The sequence below is a fragment of the Erythrolamprus reginae genome, chromosome 2 (assembly GCF_031021105.1).
Source record: "Erythrolamprus reginae isolate rEryReg1 chromosome 2, rEryReg1.hap1, whole genome shotgun sequence".
NCBI classification, from domain to species: domain Eukaryota; kingdom Metazoa; phylum Chordata; class Lepidosauria; order Squamata; family Dipsadidae; genus Erythrolamprus; species Erythrolamprus reginae.
Genome location: NC_091951.1, coordinates 224676395 through 224694165, shown reverse-complemented (window position 1 = coordinate 224694165; position 17771 = coordinate 224676395). Strand labels below are relative to the sequence as shown.

General features: G+C 38.0%; 1 protein-coding gene across 3 annotated transcripts in view; it reads right to left on the bottom strand.

Moving 5' to 3' along the window:
- Window positions 1-2331: 2331 nt before the first annotated feature.
- The window catches only part of CASP2 (caspase 2), a 28119-nt gene continuing 12679 nt past the window's right edge, over window positions 2332-17771 (bottom strand). For 2 of the 3 annotated variants that reach the window (XM_070742038.1, XM_070742039.1), the window contains exons 7-12: window positions 16417-16593; window positions 15801-15929; window positions 14333-14423; window positions 5383-5529; window positions 5104-5213; window positions 2332-3952 (exon numbers count right to left, since the gene is read on the bottom strand). In XM_070742038.1, coding sequence (XP_070598139.1) covers window positions 3818-3952; window positions 5104-5213; window positions 5383-5529; window positions 14333-14423; window positions 15801-15929; window positions 16417-16593 — 789 coding nt within the window. In that variant the 3' untranslated portion in view covers window positions 2332-3817. Of the gene's footprint in view, window positions 3953-5103; window positions 5214-5382; window positions 5530-13939; window positions 14244-14332; window positions 14424-15800; window positions 15930-16416; window positions 16594-17771 lie in introns of those variants that run through there. The other variant, XM_070742040.1, reaches the window with a different exon arrangement.

The following is a 17771-nucleotide window of genomic DNA, read 5'->3' as shown; positions in this document are numbered from 1 at the left end:
CTAGTTAGGGGCTTAAACTGACGGATTACTTTAAAACAAAAGTAACAGCATAACTCCCAACATTTTAGCTGGCCCAGCTGTTTAAAAAAATCCAGTTGAAAAGCTAGAACATTTCTTTGCAACGGAACAAATGCATGTAAACAAGGGCTATATACACTACAGATGTCAATATTGATCAATGAAGTATCAGAACAAAAGACAAGAGCAATTATCAAGGCAGACTTCATTATCAAGAGCAATGAATCAAGTCTTCCATTCAAGCATTAACTTTTCTTTGGCTGGTAATAGAAGGTCGGTGGGGAGCCCAGAACATCTGTTTTCTTTGCCTCAGCCAGGAAGCTAAAACGCATCAATTCCGATTTTAACAACAGCAGCTATAATTTCCAAAAACCAAAAAACCCCAAGCCGAAAGTTGCCTTCAAAGTCAATTTCTGAAATATTTCAATTGCGTGCCGTGTACAGTGTGCCCTTTTTCCTCTTCAAAATGCCCAAAACACTTTATCTAGAAAGTAGGAACGGTTAACATTTGCCATGATGCCTGACTGCATGGAAGGTCCATGCAATGGATTTTAAGTCCTGCTCTTGCAAGTGGGAAATGCCGATGGTTAATTTAAAGGTCTCCAGCTATAGCCTGGGGTAGACGAGAGACAGTAAAGGAAAACCACTGTACTCACCAGTGACTGCTGATACCATAGTGTCCTTTTTAGAGGGGTATTCCCTGTCATATCCAAGATTTCCAAATAAAGAAACTGGGCATTGTGTGTGAGATGCCTTCCCTTTAGCCTCCCTGTAGCAGGTTCATGGCATGAGAAAAAATAGCAGTGTCTCCGAGTGTTCTGGCTGAAGGCTGCTCTATGTATGGGGGGGGGGGGGGTGTTATGTAACCAGAGACCCCCACTTGTTTATGCTGTGACACAGGCCTCGTGGCTTTGCTCAATGACTTTTAACTGCTGCCCTCGCAGCAATCAGACCAGTAATTTAAAAGGTGGTAAGATTTCTTTCTCCGTCCTCCACCAAGTTTGTTTATGTCCATGGACTTTGATTCTGGAATAAGGGGAAACAATCAGGGGTTTGTTTGGGGGGGGGGGAGAATGAGAGGGTGTCAGTTCTTTGACCCGTAGAGGCAAGCAGAACAATGAAGAGGATGAATTACCATAATTACTATATTTACAGGGATATTGTGGTGGCACTGCCAACTTTCCCCTGATAGAAATGCACGATCATTATCCACCATGTTTAGGGTTGTGTGAATGCCCTCTCAACCCTTAATTCTCCCGGGAGGCTGAAGTCCAATCCCACAAAGCTTCACAGATGTGAAAGGAGGTTGTGGTTGCAATCCTTGTCGACAAACAGGCACCAATGAAATCAGCAAGACATAATTCTATGGTAAACTTAATAAGTAAGGACATCCATAATTTCAACCCATGAAATCAATTCTACCTATTTCCCCCGAGGTTACCATGTTTACAGTCAGTAGAAAAGTCCCAGTTTCTCTCAAGATTTCTGCTAAATTATGTAAGTCATGCCAGAATGAATAGTCAACTTTTGAGCCTTAACAGCTACATACATAGCTTGTGAGATTAGGAATCAAAGTCACAAAAGCATCAACACATCCCACCAGTAATTGGCTTGCGTGGTGCATCCTTCCGGGTTTTGCACAATCTAATTAAAGAAAGCTCAGATAGCTCTGAAGTAGATTTTTGCTTTTCTAAACCTGTCAGCAAAAACCCCAACACCAAGGATACTTTTATATCTAATAAACATACTTTAAAAGGAAGCAAAAATATATAGCATAATCTTCAGGGACAATATTACAGTGCAACTCATATATTCTATCCTTCGCACAGAAAACAAACATGGTAAATAAAAACAGCAGGGAAGATACCACTTTTGTTAATTGCAGTAAAATCAAAAATAGCATCGCTGGTTCAGTTGGTTAATGTGTTCTTCTTGTTTCAATGAACCTAGCGACTCTAGACAGTTGAAAGACAAAAAAAGATACTGCATTGGACCTTAAGCTTATTTCTTATTCATAGCTTCCCAGTCAGAGCTGTCCAGCCCAAAAGCTCCATGCTTCTCTCCTGCTTTAAGGCAAGAATATGGCTGGGAGAATGCTTTCTGATTTAATTTCAGGGATGCTTATCGGGAATTCTTCCAGATATATCAAATGTGTAGAACTTAAATTCTCAATGATCTTTTTTTTTAAATTGCAACATTAACTTTTTCTTATCCTATCATTATTTAACAGTAGCTTCAAGAATATGTTGTTACAGGTTTGGAGGAAAAGTCTAGATGTAATTCTCACAAGTGAAAGAAGAAGAGGCACAAAAGTAGGAAAATGAGATTGTTTTTATTTTGGCAGATATCAAAGCAATTTATATACAATATATGGGCAGTGATTTAAAAAAACATGCCACTTTGGTTGCAGGAACACTTTTTTAAAAAATACAAAAATACGTTTTTCTTAAAAAGAGCACAAAATATACCAAATGTATTTTCAAAAGTTTCAATTTAAATAGAGGAATAAGAGCTATTTGTCAAACACTGCGGCAAGTCCAGGGGCTACCAATCTAATTACTGGAGCTACTGAGTGCCTGGATTGTTTTGTTACTAGATGTATTCACACATATCAAGAAAACTGCCTTTTCGTCTTGTTGTCTGTCCCTTACTTCCAAAGACCACTGGAAAGTCAAAGTTATGATAGGTCCCACTCAAGGGGCAATTTAAAGTAGTAGAACCAGATTGTGAAAAATGATAGGTTTAAAATCTTCCTCTCTACTTTCTATCCTGTGCCTGTCCAGGCATCCTTACAAGCAGAAGAGCAAAATATTTCCTGTTCTACATTAAAAGAAAAGGCAATCAGAACAGGATAAAGGTAGGTTAATCCATGGCAGCATACAGTACTTATGATGTCTAGTGAAGTCTTCAGTATAACTTCAAATCAGTATTAGAGATAAACAGAAAGTATTATGCACAATGGGAACATTATGAACACTTGGAATCATAAGCCAAAGCCATTACAACTTAGAAACATAGTTTTATGTAACCAGAAGTATCCTGGAGAATGAGAAACCACTGTGATTATTTCCAAGTCCTGCTCTCAATTGATCAAATTTCACAGCAGGAAATATTGTAGCCAGCAAGTGTACATTAATTTTTTAGTAACAAAAACTACAAAGACTTATTGACTGCTTCAATGTCTATATGCATAAAGCAACATTAGGACTGGCCTGCCATTCTAACTTGGCCTTCATAGTTTGCAAAGCCTCCATTTCTAGAGTGAAGGTTCTCTTTCAAGGCTACTGCTGTGGGCAACCATACATCAGTTCAAATTTTAAAAGAATTCAACGTGTAACTTTTTAAAAACTGTTTTATATCTTTTCCTATATAAAAATAATTATGTGAAATCTCAAACTCACGTTTTCTACAAACACTCACATAACATCATTAAAGTGCTCCCCATCAATCTGTTTTTAACACATGGGGATAAAAACCCCAGAACATTGGCCAAATCTTACTCTAAAGAGTAATTTTAGCAAACTCTGCACATAGCATAAGAAATTTGGCATGGCCAGGCATTATTTATTTACAGGTTATAGCTTAGGATATCTCAAGTTTTTTTAAAAAAACAAGAAAGCAAATAGCGTATGCCATAGTTCATCAGTCAAATTTTCACTGTCAAAGTTTTAACTCATGAAGAAGTTTAAGTCATGAAGAAGGTACAGTAAATCCTAAACATATACAGACAACTGTAAGAGTATTTCATGAATGCTGAACAGGAACAGGAAAGGGTTTCATTGCCAAAAGAACAATAGAATTAATTCTCATCAACTATCCCTGGAAACAGGTAAAGGTCTTGGCAGAGAGTGCTACAGTACTCTGACATCTCCTTACAACGATGAAACTCAGTGCCCGGGGCATGGCCTTCACGGAGTTTGATCAGTCGGTTCACCTGCAAGACATAAAATAACAAAAGAGTGTCTAAAAACGTAAGTTAGCTACAAAAACTGAAAAGTACCTTTGTTTCACACACCCATTACATTGTGTTCCAAGTTTTCTGCTGGATCATTTTAGGTAGGCTGCAGTTTGGCAAAACTGGGCTAAAGAACAGCTTGGTTATTTTAGGTTTTGGCAGACATAAAATCCACTGGGGAATACAGTAAGGATTGTGCACCTTCTCTCCTGCAGGGTCTGTTCTTTGACAGACTTATCTCTCCAGCACCCTCTTTTGCTCTGTCTCTTCTCTTGCTCTTAAAGTCAAGGACATCAGCAACAAATATGGATAGATTGGGAGAGGGAGCCACCCAACCAACCAACATACTCACCCTATCTTCCCAGGAATTTCTTTTTTTTTTTTAATTAATATTTTTTTATTGATTTTTAACAATTTAAAATCACACAACATAAAACAGTGCGTAGTGAATTGTGAATTGTGCCCACCACCCCGACATACACACATTCCCCACCACCAAATTGGGGGTATTTCTTGTATAATCCACTTAACCCAAGAGCAATATATCTGTTTACATATTATAGAGTGATTCCAGTTTATTTCTTGTAGCTTGGTCTCGGATTCTGCTCGTCATATATCGTCTTACCTTGTCCCACCGTCCCATCAGCTGTCCCAACTCAGTTTCATTTTCCAAATTTATCCTTTTTTCCATAATTTCAAATTGAATATGGTCCACCATGTACCTATACCAATTTTTCCCCAGGAATTTCCTTTCTCTACCTTCCTTAGTTACCATGGCTGACATCCTTGACTTTAAGAGCAGTGTAAGAAGAGGTACGGAAAGAAAAGCCCTGAGAAGGTAAGAGGGCAAAAGGCAGACTAATTGGATATGCTACTTTTAAAGCTATGGATGCTGGCAGTGGCGGTGATTATCCAACCAGCATTTCCCAATCCATACTCTTTTTCTCAGTGCCTTCCTTCCTTCCCTACCTAATATCCCCCTCCTCATACTACTATCTGGAACTTAAGTATTTTGATTCAAGTATGGACTATTAGAGACTAGTTGGGGTTTTTTTCCTGCTTATCCTTAGAACAAATGACCACTTGACATTTAGACATAAAAAGAAACAAAGCACAGTATCCCTACCTACCTTGACCAGCATGTCAGCCACATGCGTGTTTCTGGCATCCTCAGCAAACACAGAAGTGAGAGCTTCTATATACCATGATCCACGTTTGGTATTTCTCATAGCAGCTGTACCTATTAAAAAAACCAAAGCCAATTAAAGGAGAAAGAAACAGAAATACCTTAGCTGCGTAACAGGAGAAATAGTGTGAAAGTATGACAGCACTTGTATTATCCAAAATTTTATTTATTTGTTTGGATTTCTATGCCGCCCTTCTCTGCAGATCGAGAGCGGCTTACATACCTTTCAGGCAGGCATATCCACAGATCATATCAGAGCAGGTGGGAAGGCGTAATTTAGGATTTTCCTTGTTGGCATCGCTCTCTTCACAACCAGGAGAACTGGCCCGGTCATTCCCATCTATCTGATCCACTCCACGGTCTGTCTCATCTAACAAGAGAAAAAAGATCAGATGGTCAACCCTATGCAGCTCTATTATAGATCTTTGTTAAATACAGGCATACTCATTTAATCCTCAATTACTGTAGTGGTTGCAACTCTTACAGACTTTCATAGAGATGTATTCACCGGTGGTCATGGTGTCACAATGGTTAGAATGCAACATTGCAGGAAAACTTTGCCCACGGCCTGGAGTTCGATCCTGACTGAGCTGACGGGACTCATCCTGATGGGACATCCTTCCATCCTTCTGGGGTCAGTAAAATGAGGACCCAGATTTTGGAGAGCAATATGCTGACGTTGTAAACCACCCAGAGAGTGTTGTAAAGTACTATGGAGCAGTATATAAGTGCTATTGCTTGTGTGATATAAACCAACTTTTCTTAAAACAGATCTTTTATTCATTAACCTTATATAGCATTCACAAGCACAGAAATATAAGGTAGATGAGAATAAAAGTATATGCAACACCCATGCCAAAAGTAAGGAAGATACATAACTGGTAAATTGCAGTCCTTTAGTTTACGTAGGATATTTTCTGTCAGAAGGGAAGCCACCTACTGGAGAGACAGGCTGGCTTTAGGGAGAGATCAATCCATGACCGATCAGTGCTTGCAACATCTAATTAAGAGGTGCTTTATACACATCAGGGTTTGCTATCTGAATTTTCTCATGACTTAAATCCATGCTTGACTCTACGACTTGAGTTAAACTCTGGGAAAAACCAAAAGCCTCTCCAGTTAAGTAACACTTGTTATTTCTTAGTCATGCTCTTCACAAAAGCAGATCCCTAAAAGTCAGATGAACCCTTAAGGCCATTTATCAAGTGCCATTCTAATTCACAAGGCTTTAAACATACTTGTCCCATTCTTTCTGCATAGTTCTTTTCTGCTCTACCCAGATGATGCAAGCCTTTCTGATGGGACTTAGTTGTGTCTTGATAATCCTAAGTCTATATTATAACTGAAAACAAACTATTAAACCCTCAAACCAAACATTTTGCAAGAAAACCTTGTATATAAAAGGGAGTATAACTGAGCATGTCTCATATCTGGGGATAGTCTCTCAAACTCAGACATCCAGAATGCTCGTAGAACTTATTTTGTCCAAAGCGAGCAAGCATTTTGTTGCCACTGTGATTTTATTTTTAAACCAAGAAAGGTATTGTAGCTACAACTAGCTAAAGTTGGTACAACCTGTAGAGATCAACAGAAGAGAATATTTGTAATTCAAAATTGATCTGTGAGCTTAGAGGATTTCCTGCAGACATTTCATTACCAAACTAGGAAACATCATCAGGGCTACAAGATAGGTATAGTGGTTAACTGTGGTTACTCTCCAAACAGACCCCTCTTACCAACACTGACAGGGCAAGCCACTGGTATATAAAATGAAAGCAAACTCCACTCTCTTCTAGGACTGATGCTGGGAGGTGAACCTTAATATAAAGAAATTTTACTGAAGAAGCCAACATTAATCACTCTTCTCTACCACTTACTCGCTCAAGGCCAGTGGTCCCCAACCTTTACGGCTTGGTGGCCCAGCGGGAGGGAGGGGAACCAGCCGGTGCAAGCAGAAAGCTGATGCACCTGCACGTGTATCGGCCTGCCACTCATGCAAGTTGATGCCTGCACAGTGTAGTTTTGAACAGTCTGTGTTGAGGACCCTGTCTTAGGCTTTGGGCAAGTCAAAATCACAAATAGGCAGTATACAATGGACACTGGGTGCCAATCTGAGTTAAAAGCATCACTTTTTAAAAAAATCATGGAAGTCTTAAGGGCAGAGTAAAACCCAGTAGTTATCTAGTTTTTTCCCCCCTCTCATAGAAGGACTTTTTATTTTGGCTCAACACAATACTTTCCCTTCAACTAAGCTCAATGGAAGATAGTTTTTCCTGAACAACTGTGTCCTTGCAATGACGGACAAGTTGAAACTCTCAAGCATAACCTTCTCTACTGCTCATTCAACAGTGTTGGCAGTATTGCTATTCTTTATTTTCTAAATTGCCAAGCCATATAGATCAATTTTATATTTCTCAATTACTTTCTGACTATCTCCTCCATAACCTGTTACATTCTGCATCAGCAGTAAGATTTGGCAAGAACTGATTAACAGTACTGCTACACCTGTATTTTTACTCCAACTTTTTATATTTAGTTTTACAGTCTCTAATGTTGGAAACTTTTTCAATATCACCTTACTATACAAGCTACAATTATCTTCATTGAGCATTATTTTCAGCTGTAAAAACATGAACTTTTACTGACTGGAATTCAGAATCATGTTATAGTTGTTATGTTATTATCGGTCAAACTTCTAGCTATTGTTTGTTCAGTTTATACACACGTTATCTTAAAACTATAAGCTATTAATTTTGCAGCTAGTTCTGTAATTTTAAAACTTTCACTTTATGCTATACTTAAATATTCTATTGTATTGTTAGAAACAGTCATAATAATGGGGAATTCCTAATGCTGAATGAAGAGCTGACAGTAGAGTCTAGGCTACCTTAAAATTACCAATAAGCTGCTGCCAACCTTCCTCCATACTTATTGTATCCAATTTCCAACAGTTAAAGAAAGGTCACCAGTATCTCTAATACACTCTTTGTGGTTGCTATTTCCAAGACAGCCTTAGGAATTATCAGCTGTGGGAATCCCTCTACACTTAAAAAAAAAAAATATGAAGGGAATTTTTTCCAATTAAAATGGCGCTGGATAAAGAATGAACACATGCATGAAATCCCTAGATGCAGGCTTTTTACAAATAAGCTAAGAATACAAGTGGGATTAAAAATAAGTTTTCAACATTGCTCATTTATTATCGCACCATGGAAGCTGAGAATTCAGTTTTGAGTATGTATGCAGAAATATTTAAAAACAGTCCAGGACACTTCAATCACCAGATTTTCAAGAGTATGCATAACTAATGTAAGGTATCTATATGCACCATCATAAAATGCTATTATCACCCTTAATACTCATCTAACAACCTGTCAGTTTAAGCATTTATTTTAAATATTGTTTTAATAGTTTTAAATAATTGTTAATTTATGTCACACTTTAAAGAGACCGTAGGCATTCCTGGAAAATGAAAAGATAGGCTTCTGAGGGCTCTAAAAATGGAGGCAGGATTAAAAAACCCTTTTTCTATTTATGGGAAATATGCAGTGAAGCGCTACCCAATTTTTTACTACCACATTGTGGGCGTGGCTTATGCCGGACGCCCTACATTTTCTTTTAACATCTTTCAGTGCGGATTGGGTGCTCTGGGGTGGAGCTCCATTTTCGCTACCCCACTGCGTTCTCCCCCCCCCCCCCCCCGGGAAGCATCCCACCCCTGAAAATATTTCAAAGCGAGAAAAATGAGGTAGGGGAATAGCTGATTTACAACCACAGCTTTCATCAGAGGTTTCAAATATTAAATCGTTCTTATATTCTCCGCTCTAGACAAGTGGTTTCTTAACTAAGTAGCTTTATTTTCAAGAGCTTCGGATGGAGAGAGAATGTAGCTTATTATACTATGTTTAGCCTTTTATTTCCTTTTTTTAACTATTCTTTCCGGAAATCGAAATTCAGCTAATTCTGCTCCAAAAAGCTTTCCTTTTCTATTCAGTCCAGAGACGTGTTAGTTTTACTAATAGCATAAGCTCCCTCTCCCCCAAAAATTAGGCTATTTTCAAAGCTAGTTTTATCATTATTTACTTTTATTTTATCTTGGGGGGTTTCCTGCTCATTGTTCTTGTTGCCTGCTAGGTATTAATAAGGCTATACATATGGCTGGACTAAGTGTGTTGAAATTGCTTTATGCACACTATTATTAAATTGTATACTTACCCTACTGCTATTTATATTTAATATAATCAGTTTGAAACCAGTTCATAATAATGGTGAAATCATAAGATGCCCCTAGAGAAAGCAAGGAGCTGTTGCTGACCCTTGCTAGTCCTAACTAAATTAACCTTCCTTTTCCCCCCTTCCCTTTTAAACTGAAATAAATCCAAGCATTTAGTATTTGCTGGCAGTAAGACTGTAGAATAAACATAACCAGTCCATTCCAGCTGCAAGGTCACTAAACAGCAGGAGCCAGTCCACACCTACTGGGAATGAAAACAGCAGCTAGTGGACAGATGAACGCCTCGCAGTGGGAGCTACAACATTGAAGCAGCAGCAGCAGTGTGCTATGGAAGATTGGATCAAAGTAGGACAAACAAGAAGCCTCCATGCATTTAGACAGTGTAACAATATGGTAAGCAAAATAAGCACCAAATGTCAGGTTGCATAATGACATAAAGCCGTTCTTTATTTTACAGTTTTAGTAGCATAAAAGCTAAACAGACCAGCTAACACAGCTTTTAAGTCAAACATTTAATTACTTGGGGATGAATTCACATGTGAAACTAAAATGTAGAAGCTAGGTTGTAAAAAATTCTTGAAACACCTCCACCACCACCACCACCCCCCGCCCAGCTTTGGTACATGAGCAAATAAGCTGTTAGCCATGTATTAAACTCTTTAGTAATACAGTATATAAAGATATATGTCGATAAGCAAAAATCTCCAATTATGAAAGCTGGTGCTAGCTTACTAAACATTTGTCTCTCTGATCAATCCTCTGAAGATAAATTAATAGAAAGATACCACTAGCAAACACATTTGGTGAACACTTATAATCCAGGGGCAGGTTCTTACCTTTTCCTACCGGTGCGCTGTGTACACATCGCGATGTATATCGCGTATATGCACCACGCTCATGTGTGCCTCCCCAGCATGATTTTGCTTCTGGGCATGTGCATAGGGACCATTTTCTTTCTGCGCATGCTCAGAGAGCTGAAAATCACAGAAAATTATTTTTAAAAGATGGTGGCGCGCACAGACCGGCAAAAACAGACCGGAACCATCGCATCAGAATTGCGCAATCGACGAACTGCTACCAGACCGCACTGATAGGAACCCACCATTGTAATATAATCCCCAGGGAAAGACACACACCATGTCAAGAAACTACTACTACTACTATTATAATTATGGTATTATTATTATTGCTGAGTTCCCCCAGGGAGCTCTTTCCACTCTACCGTTGGTATTTTCTTTTCATAATTCTACCAGTTTTGCAAATCCATTATTTCCACCATGAGCATCAGAAAGAAAGGAATATAGATCCCAAAAGTGTTTCTTCTACAGCAGGGGTCCCCAAACTTGGCAACTTTAAGACTTGTGGACTTTAACTCCCAGAATTGAAGTTGAAGTCCACAAGTCTTAAAGTTGCCCAGTTTGAAGACCTCTATTCTAAGGCATTTCAACCTTAACCCTAACCGAAGAAACTGAGACTATTTTCACAAATACAGTAATGCATAGTCGTTTGGCAGATTCTAGCTTAGCACAAGATGTTCATCTAATTACTGTGGCTTCTGAGTCAGGGTTTATGGCTTAGCACACTATGCAAATCTACTTTCCTGATTTTTGTTACAAGTTCAAGCCACTAAATGGTTTAGTGTTTGGCTTGGGCTATCGCAGTTGGAAAGATAACTTTCCAACTAAGTTAAAAGATTAATCCTGTGTTTATTTACTCATGTTGTCCTAGCCAAATCTCTTGATCCAGTTTATTATTCAATGAAAAATATAACACAGGTGGATATAAAAAATTGATACCAGACTAAAATAGTCAACTTTAAATTGGACAGTGCAAATTAAGAAATTAAATTAAAATTAGGTCAAAGAAACAAATCTAAGTTTACTTGCTTTACTACACTCCAAAATTATCTTCAGGATAATCCAGAGGCATTTTTGAACAACATATTTTATAAGCCTCCACTTCTTCAATTTTTATAATTATACCAAGTAAATAATTTTGAAATTTTTCAAGTAACCGGTTTAGTCAGAGTGCTTGATTTTCCAATGTAAGGATATGATGAGGTCCTTTTTTTCCCTTCTACCTTTGATCATTTCCTAAATACTTCGGAAGAGATTTCAGAAAATATTCCTCATAACATACTAATATGAATCCTGGCATCAATGCATTTAGTTCTGTATTTGAAAGCAAGATAGCACATAAAGCTGCAGGATTCTCTTTAATAATATATTTTATGCACAAACTATAGTATGCCGTTTGGAAGTAACAGAAGACTGAACTGTTCGATATGGCTTTCAATTCACATCTTATTGCTATTAACAGACATCACAGAGAATTTAGTATTCACTGTCATTTTATGTACTGGCTTTATTATTTTTAATAGAAATACTGCAACCTCTAGGAGTTGTCTGGTAATGCAGCGGTCCAAAAATATTGTAAAATAATACAATAATAAATAATACCATTTATTTAACTACAAACTAGTGCACAGCCCAGGAAATTTTCATCCAGTTCATTATGTGCAAGGCGCATACTGGATTCCTGCTTTCCCTGATGAAATATCCCTGGTTTTAGTAGTAAATTCAACTCAGTTATGATCTGTAGCACTTGAATTTCAACACAAAAGGGAATATAATAATGTTACAAATTAGTTCAAATGTTTATGCAACAGATAGTTATTATGAAACTGTGTGTGCCTTAAATACACTTGCTTAAGTTTAACTGGTTAATTTTATCAAGAAGTGTTATTGTAATACCAAAGTTTTCGTTACACATACCTCAAAAGCATATATATTACCTTAAACAAGGTGTCTGCAGCCCTGGCACAGTAATAGAACACTATCTCTATTATGGTTTTGCACATCAGAGAGCAGCATCAGTATTCTCCTAAGATCTGAAACTTGGCTAAAAAAAATGAATTTAAATTTAAGGACCTTTTAAGTGCCCTATTAAAAATGTCCAATCAGTTTTTCAACCCTTTTCAAGCCTAAAATGTATTCCCTATAAAAGGCAAACATTTGAGGCTAGCCTCAGGGGAGAACTACATAAACAGATATTCTAGGCGCTGGTTTCTAATTTCATTCACAGTGTTCATCTGTACTACTCACTGAAGGTTCCTCAGAGGGAAATAATCTATAATGCAAAGGGAAGAAACTGCAGGTGAACCCAATTCTCTAGAATCTCAGTTTTCATAAGTAGTAATGGGAGCTATAATGTTGCTGTAGGTATGGGGGGGGGAGGGGATAAAGCTTTAGTTATGTGCTTATGTAAGATAGAGTCAATGCTCTCTGATACTTGTCTTCATGGAGAAATTGATTAAGGTTGCCTGGATAATCATCTTGGCAGCCTTGTTAGATTTCTCTCTGAAGCCACGTATATTGCTGACACTACTACAATTTCTAAATCTGAATCAAAGAAGAGAATTTAGACTATTATATTTATTAAATTATTATTTCTTTCCAAGATAACCCTAGACACAATTAGAGACATAGGTCCTAATTTTAATATATACCTCCAGATCCATTCACTAGAATCATCCTGCCAATACAGACTTTCTGGGGAAAAGTGACAGTTCTTTACTTTTGTGAGATGAGGATGCTGAAGTCCAGAGAATCTATTCCACAGCAATGATACTACAGTGATACCTCTACCTAGGAACGCCTCTACCTATGAACTTTTCTAGATAAGAACCGGGTGTTCAAGATTTTTTTGCCTCTTCTCATGAACCATTTTCCACTTATAAACCCGAGGCTCCGAAACTTTAACCGGAAAAGGCAAGAAGCCTCCGTGGGGCCTCTCTAGGAATCTCCTGGGAGGAAACAGGGCTGGAAAAGGGGGGGGAGAAGCCTCCGTGGGGCCTCTCTAGGAATCTCCTGGGAGGAAACAGGGCCTCCACCCTCTCTGTGGTTTCCCCAATCACTCGCATTATTTGCTTTTACATTGATTTCTATAGGAAAAAATGTTTCTTCTTACAAACTTTTCTACTTAAGAACCTGGTCACAGAACAAATTAAGTTCGCAAGTGGAGGTACCACTGTATTTTACAGAACAGCCTCTTTCCAGAAATTAGGTATACCAACTTTTATCTTTCCCTAAGTTGGATAAATGTAAGCCTTTTATAAGACAGCATTTAGGGAATAATTTGGAATTACGATGCCTGTTGGCTTATTGGTCCGTATTATTCATGTTGATTTTATTTTTCACTTCGGATGCTTTTACTTAAAATTCTTTAAGATTATGGTGATGTTTATATTTAGGAACCAAAACATTTCCTACAAATTCTAATCAACTGAAATATCTGCTAAATCATCCCTAGTCCTTACATCAGTTATAATCTTTTGATTATGATACAAGATCAGTCTTACATTCTATATCTTTTTTCTCCCTTACATTCCTATAACTTGTTTTAGATTCAAAAAATGTTGATTAGAACATGTTTTAGAAATGTCTCTGGATCTTAACAGTATTTTAAATTCAGCTGCTCCCCTATGCATCTTAATTAAACAAAAACTAGCAAAGTAGCAAACTTTTTCAAACTGTTTTACACAAGGTGATCTCAGATTACTATTTATTCAATCTATCAAAGTCCAGCACAGGTAGGAAACACGAGAGTCCAGGCCAAAGAGAGAAAGAACGAAAGTTCCAGCATACAATCTCACTGGCGTGCAGTTAGTAGGGCTAAATGCCCCCCATATACATGCAAGAAGTGGAGATTACAAATCTCCCCCTTCTTCTTTTTCCATGTTACTGCAAGGTCTGCAAGTTGCTGACCAAAGCCATGCACAGCGATAACCACTTACAGAGGGAGGTAGTGGCAACAGCAAGGCAGGGAGGTGAAAGTGGTTCGGCTTATACCTGAGAGAAGTAAAGAGGAGACATGAGCACAAGCGTGCAAAGGAGGAATGTTCGTTGTGAATCACAGGTCACCCTCCCCAGTCACTTACCTCCCCGACATGCCTGGATGAAGAACATTTTAGGCTTATTCTGAAGGTTAGGACAATTCGCATTGTCAAAAAGACTGAAAATTTCCTGCAGCTGGAAAAAAGAAACAAGACGACAAGGTAACTGTGTGTTTCAAAAGAAAATTGTTAAATTGATTCTTATCATTTTGTATTCTTTATTCTATTAAGTTAATATTTAACTGTATAGGGATTCAAAGAATATAAAGGATGCCGTATTTTTTAACCCTGCTGTCATGTTTCAATTCTGTGAGATTCAAAATCAGTTTGAGATCCTGTAAAAAAATTTCCCCTGCATTTCTGAAACTTGAAATTTCATGACTTTTCATCATTTCAGGGGTTCAGAAATGTTCAAACTAGTAATTCCACACCAAATTTAGTAAAATTGTACGTTGTTTGCAGGCAAAACTGTCTATAAATTGAAAAAAATTCACAAAGGGTGTGTGTGTTATGAGCAAAATAAACCAATAAGCATAATTTTTTTATTTCAATTTTCATTTCATTGTGTGCTAAAATGTTCAACCTAGTTTCCAAGGGAAAGAAGTTTTCAAATTGACCAAATGTAAGCACTTAAAATAAAGAATTTTCGGTTCGAGTCAAACAGACTCGAAAACAGTAGAAGTGTACAGTGATCCCTCGAGTATCGCGAGGGTTACGTTCCAAGACCCCTCGCGATACTCGATTTTTCGCAATATAGTGGTGCGGAAGTAAAAACACCATCTGCGCATGCGTGCCCTTTTTTCCATGGCCGCGCATGCGCAGATGGTGTTTTTACTTCCGCACCTGGCCCAGGGAAGGTTCCTTCCGCCGCCCAGCAGCTGATCTGCTCGGCAGCGGCGCAGCAGCGAGGAGCCGAAGATCGGGGTTTCCCCGCCGCCCACGCAAAGGGGAAACCCCGATCTTCGGCTCCTCGCTGCTGCCGCGCCCGCCGCTTGTCCGCCGCCTGCCTGCCCGCCTGCCCGCCACTCGGTGCACGAGAGAGGGAAAGTGCGAAAAAGAGGGAGAGCAAGAGGGGGAGAGATAGAGAAAGAGAGAGAAGGAAAGAAAGAAAGATGAGAAAGGAAGGAAGAGAGTGAGAGAGAGGAAGAAAGAGAGAGAGAGAAGAGTGGAGTATTTTTTAATTAATATTTTCTGAAAAATCGCGATATAGCGTTTCGCGAAGATCGAGATCGCGAAACTCGAGGGATCACTGTATAGTGGTTTTGAACAGCGCAGCAGGGTTAATTGTTACAATGCAAGCATAGTATCTACTCTGCCCAGTTTTCCCCCTTCCATTTGTCCCCCCTTCACTAAAATATCTTCCATTCTATTTTAAGGCAGAGCTTTTTAAGGTTAGAACTTTTTAAGGCTTGATTCTTTGATTTAAGGTTTCCATGACAGCCAGTCTGATCCTCAGATTCCAAGCAAGATCACATTCCAAAACAAAGAAGGGATTTGCGTATGATTGAGTTACCTGAAGTAGCTTCCCATCCACTCCGTAGACTCCACCTTCTATGCCATGGGAAAGAAATGATATTATGCAGGAGTCTAAGTTTTGGTGAACTGGATGCTTAGAAAATTTTTCCAAGTGTTCTTTCATTTCCTGGGGACAAAAAAATTATCCCTAATGAGCAATCTCTTGAACCATGTAGGCAAACTAAGTTGGAAATTAGAGGAAATAACCACCAAGCAGCATGATAACTAGGAGAGAAAGGATTCAGGAATGATCAAAATTGAAAACATAAGAGCATAATTTCTAAAAGTGCTCATAATGCTATGCTATTTTCAATCAAGAGACTCCAAAAAAAAGTCATTCTTTAAAATTTAAATCTGAAAATCTTTGTTAATTATTCAAATATATATTTATATGGAAATGAAGAAATAAAGTTGTCATAATGAACCATTCAAGAAAGTTAAAAAACATTTAAAATTTAACATTAAGTTAGAAACATTATAGATAATTAAAATTTTAAAATATAAAAAAGAATTCCAAGAGGATATGTAGATGCCATCCAAAATACAGCCAATTCAGGAAAATGAATTTCACAAAACGTATGCAAACGCCACAATTGTCACATTTTTCAACTTACCTGTGCGGTCTGATCATGTTTTACTACCACCTGGTATCCAAGTTGCTTGAAGAGTGTATCTAGAGCAGCATTGTCCACTTTTCCTCCAGAACGCAATTCTAGATCAGTATCACTGCTGAAATGCACATTGCTAAGGATAAGAGCCAGGCCTCGTGGGCGTGATTTCAACTTGTATGCCTATTAAACACAGATAATAAATACATATGTGTATGTGTGATTGCTTTGAAAATATACCTCTCTCTCTAACAGGTGTCAAAGAGAAGTCAAAATACAAAATTAAAACATTTAATATCATTGCTAAAATTCTGGAATGCGCTGAATTCTCCAAAATGACGATGGAGTTGCGAAACAAAAAAGAATCAGATTTCTATAAGACCTGGGAGAAATGGTACCAATGGATATCTAGAATACAAAGCAATCCAAAAGCTGTCTGAGTTCAATTCTACTGATATACCCACACAATCATTGGAAAAAACTAACTCAATCTTAACTTTAATTCTTACATACTTTACTATTCTCATTTCCTATTTTCACCGCTTAATAAGAATGACAAGTCATTAAATTCAATGTCCGCTGTCAAAGTAGACAATCCCTTTCCTACCCCACCTCCTCCTTAGATTTGTTAAGTTATATATGGTAAATATAATAAATATGGTCACTGGAATTTAAACTAAGAATGAAACATGAATAGAACTACTGTAACAATATGTATATGTAAATGTACATGTAAATGTAAAATAATGCACTTGGGGAAAAGGAATCCTCAATCTGAGTATTGTATTGGCAGTTCAGTGTTGGCAAATACTTCAAAAGAAAAGGATTTAGGGGTAGTGATTTCTGACAGTCTCAAAATGGGTGAACAGTGCAGTCAGGCGGTAGGGAAAGCAAGTAGGATGCTTGGCTGCATAGCTAGAGGTATAACAAGCAGGAAGAGGGAGATTATGATCCCACTATATAGAATGCTGGTGAGACCACATTTGGAATACTGTGTTCAGTTCTGGAGACCTCACCTACAAAAAGATATTGACAAAATTGAACGGATCCAAAGACGGGCCACAAGAATGGTGGAAGGTCTTAAGCATAAAACGTATCAGGAAAGACTTAATGAACTCAATCTGTATAGTCTGGAGGACAGAAGGAAAAGGGGGGACATGATCGAAACATTTAAATATATTAAAGGGTTAAATAAGGTCCAGGAGGGAAGTGTTTTTAATAGGAAAGTGAACACAAGAACAAGGGGACACAATCTGAAGTTAGTTGGGGGAAAGATCAAAAGCAACATGAGAAAATATTATTTTACTGAAAGAGTAGTAGATCCTTGGAACAAACTTCCAGCAGATGTGGTACATAAATCC